The 7,592-nt window shown below is 39.1% G+C and overlaps 1 protein-coding gene across 3 annotated transcripts; it reads right to left on the reverse strand.

Moving 5' to 3' along the window:
• Positions 1 to 636: 636 nt before the first annotated feature.
• On the reverse strand, positions 637 to 3,901 carry LOC105036243 (receptor-like protein EIX1). Of its 3 annotated transcripts, none has more exons than XR_003799469.2 (2): positions 3,443 to 3,901; positions 637 to 1,089 (listed from the first exon to the last, which is right to left on the reverse strand). XR_003799469.2 is itself a non-coding variant. In XM_073256446.1 (2 exons), exon 1 carries the CDS (start codon positions 3,744 to 3,746, stop codon positions 2,763 to 2,765), a length of 984 nt encoding a protein of 327 aa, XP_073112547.1. In that variant the 5' UTR covers positions 3,747 to 3,850; the 3' UTR covers positions 637 to 1,089; positions 1,238 to 2,762. The 3 variants fall into 3 exon arrangements, 1 of the variants encoding a protein (XP_073112547.1); XR_012140947.1 differs by having other exon boundaries at positions 637 to 1,309; XM_073256446.1 differs by having other exon boundaries at positions 1,238 to 3,850.
• Between the last annotated feature and the right edge of the window lie 3,691 nt (positions 3,902 to 7,592).

The raw sequence follows: 7,592 nt of genomic DNA on the forward strand, positions 1-7,592 counted from the left end.
TGAGCCTCTCACATTTTCTTATCTTGACAGAAAAAGGAGGTAAATCTATCGACTTTGTTGTGGTGTTGAAATTGCTAGACAACCACTGGCAGAGACATTCGATCAGCCTCTCCCATGCTACCGTGAATGTTTTTTGGCTACAATTTTTCAAGGTTGTATTAACACCAAATTTTATTCTTAATCAGTAAATTCATAGTCAGAATACTGATCCCGAAAACCACCATATTTGTTTAACCTCAAAATGTTGTTCCCAAACGTCTCAACGGGTTAATTTTATACTATTTGATTTATTGTACAATAATGACCAAGAATAAAGAAAACTCACGTAGTGTAAAAGATGACAAGCTTGTGGGCTTATAGATCGAGCAAAGCTTTGAGATAGAGCCAACATTATAGCATATCAAGAATAACCAAAGTTCTAATTCCTTAATTTGCTGAATAAACAAATTATGCATAGTCTCCTGCACCTATGAGTGCAATCTTCTGAGCTCAAACGCATTTAAAATTCACATAAGTTCAGGCCTATCTGCTTAGCTCATTCACAGGAGCTTCGTCCTCTAAGCTCAAATAATTTAAGCATGATATATGACTGACCTTCAAACTAATTAGCAATTCTCTCTTGATAAATTAAGTAAATTAGTTTGAACATAATTATTTTATTAGAGTAGTACAGGTACATTTTCTATGTGTAAAAGTAGACGTTGAGTATAGATAACCCATTCTAAATATTTCTACAATCACTTCTAAAAAAAAGAAAAAAATTATACATACAATTCAAGGACACAAACTGTCATGTTGTAATGCTGTGTACTTTAAACTTAGTGAAAATTGTTGCCAGGGCCACGTAAACCACGTTGAATACTTGATCTATATGTATGTTGAAAATAGGCTTCTCTCCATTTTCTACTGAATAATAGTGGGCCAAAGACAATCCAGAAACCTACTACGAATCCTAGCCCCGTGCTCATATACAACCACATCATTTCATATCCTTCTTCATCCATGGCGTTATCAACCTTTTCATCCCCTCCAACTGCATTTGGACCTTGGTTTGTCTTGTCATCTTTGCACTTTTGACTTAATGGGAACCTGCAAAGATCAGGATTACCAATATAGATAGATGGGTCAATGAAAGTTTGAAACTGATTATCTATTGGAACTCTTCCTGACAGATTGTTATATGACAAGTTCAAGTAACTCAAAAAAGTTAGATCAACCATGCTTGAAGGAATTCTACCGAAAAGATTGTTTCTTGCTAAGTCAAGTGACTCCAACTGTTGCAATGCACCAACTTTTTCTGTGATCTCTCCTGTCAGATGATTTCCAGATAAGTTTAAGCTCACGAGTCCAAAAAGGTTGGTTAGTTCTTCTGATATCATTCCAAATAAGTTATTATTTGAAAGGTCCATAACAATCACAAGTGGAAGCAATATGGCATACTCAATATATGCTCCTTTTATGGTCACTTGCATGTTTTCATTATAATAAGTAGAATTTTTTAAGATAGTTCTATTCATCTCCCCCAACACTTTCATGGCAGTAAAGTTCCCAAAGCTAGAAGGGATGGTTTCTGATAAATTGTTGCTAGCCAGATCTAAGATTTGAAGAGCACTTAGTCTTGATAGATTAGGAGAAATATTTCCAACAAGCTTATTTGATCGTAAGCGAAGGATCTTCAAGGATGACAAACTTTTTCCTATCTAAGTAGATATTGTACCAATGAATTCATTCTGTCCAAGATCAAGAGTAATTAATCTCGCACAACTTTTCAAGGATAAAGGGTGTTCTCCTGAAAGATTATTATTACTCAAATGCAATGATTCGAGAAAAGATAATGAACAGATTGATGGAGGAATACTTCCAGATAGACTATTGCTTGAAAAATCCATGACAAATATAATGGAAGAGTGGTTCCAGCAATCAGAGAGCTCACCCGACAATAGATTTTTTGAAAGATCAAGAGTGCCATATCGAAGATGACACACAGACAAGAGAATTTCACCACTTAAATTATTTTTGGAAAGAAAGAGATATTCCAAATTAGGCATACTTTTGCCAATGTCTCGATGAACCGCTCCTGAAAATGAGTTGTTCGATAGGTCTAGTAGCCACAATCTTGAAAAATTAAAATTTGGCAAAGGTCCCTTAAAGTAATTAGAACTCAAATTAAAATACCCAAGGTTGATGAAGTCTGTAAGGTCAGGTACACTGCCAGTGATCCCATTTGCTGGAGATATCTAAGTACCAAATCTAGGAAAATGACCTCCAAAACCAATCTGGTATAGCGTCTGAAATTCCTGTACTAGACATGTCTAGCTAGGTAATATTTTTGTGCATCTGGAGCCATGCTGGGAATCGTGGTCCCAGCTTGCAAGAACCAATATATAATTCCTGAAGCTGAAAAGGGGGAATCCAATCAGACGTCAGATTCAGAATTAATTGATTTTGTGATAAATCTAGATATTTCAGTTTGATGAAATTGGCAAACTGCTCTTCAGACATGACATCCTTCAAAAAGTTCTGTCCAAGATATAACCCAACTAACTCCACAAGTCTTCCAAGTGATGCAGAAACAGGACCAGAAATTGAGTTGCCACTTAAATCGAGATATTTGAGCTTTCTGAAGTCTCCCAACTAGTCCGGCAAATAACCGCCAAGCTGGGTGTTCCACATGAACAGAGTTTCTAAGCTGTTTTTCATGCATCCAGAAAACACTTCTTCAAATTCATGCAAATTTTTGCTGATATTAATGCCTGACAATCCTAAATACTGCAGCTTACACAGACCTTCAAGCACAATCGGAATGTTGCCTTTAAGAAACAAATTATAGGATAATCAAGGACCTTTAGTGAAGCTAGATTCTTAATTGCAGGTGGAATGATGCCCCAAAAAATATTAAAGCTGAGATCAAGGTACTCGAGGCTACTTATGTTGAACAACCAACCAGGTATCATCGAATTAATATGAAAATTCCAAGAAAGATCAAGAACAGAAAGTGAAGTAAAATTCACATATGGAAGAGAGAGCGGAATGGTGTTGATACCACAATCAAATAAGCGTACCTCAACAATAGAAGGGAGCATGTTTAGTGCTTGCAGCCAATGAGTACCTTCTCTGAATTTCACATCCGACATATTGAGATATCGCAGAGAAGAAAGTCGATAAATCCAGATGGCATTATCAATGATGAGAAATCTAGGTGAAACTCCAAAATTGTCACCATAATAATAATAATTATAACTGAGATCAAGATATTGGAGGCTCGATAGATTCCCAAGCTGATGTGGGATCAGTCCACCCAAACCAGCAAAGGAGAGGTTGAGATATTTGAGCTGACGGAATGAGCCAATGAATTCTGGGATGGGGATTCCTCCAAAGAAGTTCATACTCAAGTCAAGGTAATTCAGGTGTTTCAGACCAAGTAAAGAAGGCCTCAACTCACCTCCCAAGGACCACTTCTTGTATGGAAGATCGTCAGCGTACGACAACGGGTGTGTGTTGCGGAGGTCTAGCTTGATGATATGGCGAGTCCGATTATCACAAGCCACGCCTTCCCATGTGCAGCAGTCGTCACCCACCCAAGAAGATAGCCTGTTGGAGGGATCTTTGAGGCTTTCTTTGAACCCAAGAAGAGCATTCCTTTCGATGGGTATGCAGCCCGAGATTGAATCTCCATTGAGTTTTCTCACTTGAGCACACAGAAAAGCAAAGAACAAAAGTAGAAGTTGGGTTCTTTTAAGATCCATGAATTTATTTGTTGCTGTGAGATGAAATAGAAGGATCTCTTTATATTAATTATTAGCAAGACAGAAAGCATCTTCCATTGCCGTCCATGACCAACCAATGAATTGGTCTCTGAATATTCCATCTTGGAATGTAAGGTCGAAGCTTCCCAACATGGTCGAGCTTCCTTCCACACCACACATGACTTGTTAGCAGTCAAGAGTCCATGGGATATTTATGAAGATCTCTTGCCACACATGACTTATAATTAATTGTCGTAAAAAGTCCTCGGGATGGTTATGAAGACTTCTTTCCAGGACCACACATGACTAGCGCTAGTCTTGTCACTAGTGGTCCAAAACTTGACAAGTCGTACCACAACCAGTCTAAAGTCTGGAAGGGCAGTAAATGGTGTGGTGCTTCCGCATCTAATGGGAGGAACGTATAGGTTTTGGTGCAAGGCTGCGTAGGCGGCAGAGGTGAGGTCCGGTTGTGTCGGTGTAATAATGCAGTGCAGCGTCGAATGAGAGATGGGGGAAATTAAAAAAAGGAAGAACAAATAGAACCAGGTTTTATTTAGACTTCTTTAAGGCGCGTTTTTCGGGTACTCTAGTATTGAAAACAAATTCCATGTCTAATTATCATATTTAACAAAAAATTCTAACAAAAAAGTAAATAATATAAATTTTCTTATGTCTGGTGTAAGCAAAAAATTAGAACGCAGGAGTTGATCACGTTAACTTAACCTTCTTGTCTATTTATTATTTTCTTTAAGATGGTTATCTTTTAAGAGAAAAATCTTTGATATGTTGGAGAAGATTTTTGTCATTGCAGTGATACAAAAATCCTTTCTTAGGAAACCTTCCATGACCTACAACTAAATTGGCCTCTATCTGAATTAAGAGTGCAATTGAGTCGAGCCGAGTCAAGTAGTTGGAAGCTCGAGCTCCACTTGACTCAAAATATTTGGTCTTGAAACTTGGCTAAAAATCTTCCGAGTCTTAATATTTCAAACTCGAGTTTGGCTCGATGAAAAATAAGCAAAACTCGAGATCAACTTGATTCAACTCGAATATCAATCGAGTTATACTCGAACTCGAATTCAAACTTTAGTCTATTAATAATATATATATTAATATATATATTATAAATAAAAATAATATTTTTAAATATATGTGTAAATTCGAGTAGGCTCGTTAGCTTTCGAGCTGAGTATCGTGCTACTCGAGTTTGACTCGAAAAGCTACTCAACCTCGACTCGATTACTCGAGCTCAATAATAATTCAGTTCAGTCGAGCTTAAACTCAAATCGAACTCGAGTAGCTCGCAAGCAGCTCAACTCATTTATAGTTTTAGTCTAAATTTCATCTTAAAATGTAAGATTAGAAGCTTTCAAACAAGGAAAAACTATAAGAGTCCATTTTCGTTGGGGATAATCTGACATAAAAAAATAAATTCTATCTCAAATTCTCATATACAATATGAAAAATGAAAAGAAATAGTAAAAAAGAATTAATGGGCACCATATTTATTTTTCGGAGAGAGAAGGTAAAACAAATATATAGGGGTTGATATTTATTAAATTTTTGAGTAATGATAATCCATACTTGATAAAAATATCTCCAATAAAACTATATATGTAATCATTGAATTTGTTCTGATATTTTTTCAAATTCATTCAATAAAAAATTTTGACAAAAAATTAAGATGAAGATGGCATTATACAAAGGACTATTTGATTATAGTCATTATATAAAATTAATTAGAAATGATAATACTATCATAATATTAAAAATTATTTTATGCTGAGGATATATTTATAAATTTGATCATATTCATATATAGATTTATCTTCAATCAAATATAGTAATTTTTTATCAATATTATTTTTCAGAATAATTTTTATCATCAATCAAATATAATAAAAATTATTTTTTTATAATTATTTTTTTAATAAATAATTTTTAAAAATTATTAAATTATTTTATAATACGATATATTCCAACCAAATAGATCTTAAGCAGTACTTACAAAACCTCTTCTTTTCTGCACCATATATGACTTCTCCTGTGTGCTTGGTCATTGGTCAAGTACTTTGCCAAATCGTACTGAAACCGGTTCAAATCCTGCAAGGGCTAGAATAGCTTCCACACGAGGCATATCTTTAGTCCTTATTCAACTACACGTTGGAGACGTCTTGGTACTTATGCATGACTTCTGTGCTCTTGCGTTTATCCATGGCTTGTTTTTCCAACTCTAAGTAGGACTTTAAGGATAGTGGGCATGCGGCTGTGTCCTTGTTCAACTACACGTTGGAGAGATCGTAGTACTCATGCATGACTTCTGTGCTCTTGCATTTATACATGGCTTGCTTTTTCCGGTCTAAGTTAGACTTTTCAAGGGGACATTTGGTTGGGCAGAATTAAGATCTAAAATGATAAATGACTCCTGTCACAATCATTTGATTGAAAAAAAAATTATTTTAATTTTAAAATAATATAAAAATGATCTAATCTATCTGAACTTCAATCGATATTCTCTCGTATAAATTTAATTTTTCATTCCGATTTCAATCATGAACGAAATACATTGAAAAATTTGATCATTCCTATTTTCATTCTAATCAATTTTGATTTCAATTTCAATCGCGAACCAAGCATCCTCTAAGGTTAGGATTCATGCATCACCAGATAATTTTAAAAGATAATCTGAATTACCTACAGGATAGATTGCCACCATTCAATTACCAATAATGTTGATTACTATGTTTGATACACACAGATAATGTTGCAATAAAATTACTGAAAATCTTGATTGACATGTTTGGTATGACAATCAGATTACTGATAGTATGATATCAAATTTTTTGTTGGGTATAAAATACCTACCGCCGAAATCCTCGACGGAATCAACTTCGAGCGGCACAGCTCCGCCCGAGCTCCTACGGGAGCCGGGCTCCACCGCCGACATCAGCACAGCCCCGCCCGGGCTCCTACGGGAGCCAGGCTCCGCTGCCGACATCAGCACAGCTCTGCCCCGGGCTCCTACGGGAGCCGGGCTCCACCGCCGACATCAGCGTAGATCCGCCCGGACTCCTACGGGAGCCGGGCTCCGCCATCGATAGCAGTACAGCTCCGCCCGGACTCCTACGGGAGCCGGGCTCCGACCTCAATATCAGCTGCTGGTAAGCTTCGTCCGGACCCCTACGGGAGCCGGACTTCACCCTTAACTTTGATTGCAGCGCAGCTCTGCCCGGACTCCTACGGGAGCCGGGCTCCACCGCCGACAGCAAGTGCAGCTCCGCCCGGACTCCTACGGGAGCCGGGCTCCGCCGCCAACATCAGAACAGCTCTGTCCGGACTCCTACGGGAGCCGGGCTCCGCTCTCAGTATCAACTACTGGTAAGCTTCATCCGGACTCCTACCAGAGCCGGACTTCACCCTTAACTTTGATTGCAGCGCAGCTCTGCCCGGACTCCTACGGGAGCCGGGCTCCACCGCCGACAGCAAGTGCAGCTCTGCCCGGACTCCTACGGGAGCCGGGCTCCCCCGCCGACAGCAAGTGCAGCTCCGCCCGGACTCCTACGGGAGCCGGGCTCCGCCGCCAACATCAGAACAGCTCCGCCCGGACTCCTACGAGAGCCGGACTCCACCCGCAACTTTGGCTCTGAGAGGGTTCCGCCCGGACTCCCCCGGGGGTCGGGCTCCGCTCACGACCCCTATCGCCAGGAGGACCTCTCCCGGACCTCAACAGAAATCGGGCTCCGACCGTTGCCGAGCTTCAATCGACAGATCCACGCTCCCTGACAGGCCCTCAAAACGGCCACGACCCTGCTCCACTTCCTGTGGCGGACTCCGTGCAGTACCATC

Source organism: Elaeis guineensis, chromosome 4 (genome assembly GCF_000442705.2).
Source record: "Elaeis guineensis isolate ETL-2024a chromosome 4, EG11, whole genome shotgun sequence".
Classification (NCBI taxonomy): domain Eukaryota; kingdom Viridiplantae; phylum Streptophyta; class Magnoliopsida; order Arecales; family Arecaceae; genus Elaeis; species Elaeis guineensis.

Coding starts and splice junctions, on each gene's coding strand:
- LOC105036243 (XM_073256446.1), bottom strand. CDS start 3,746: ATGGATCTTAAAAGAACCCAACTTCTACTTTTGTTCTTTGCTTTTCTG.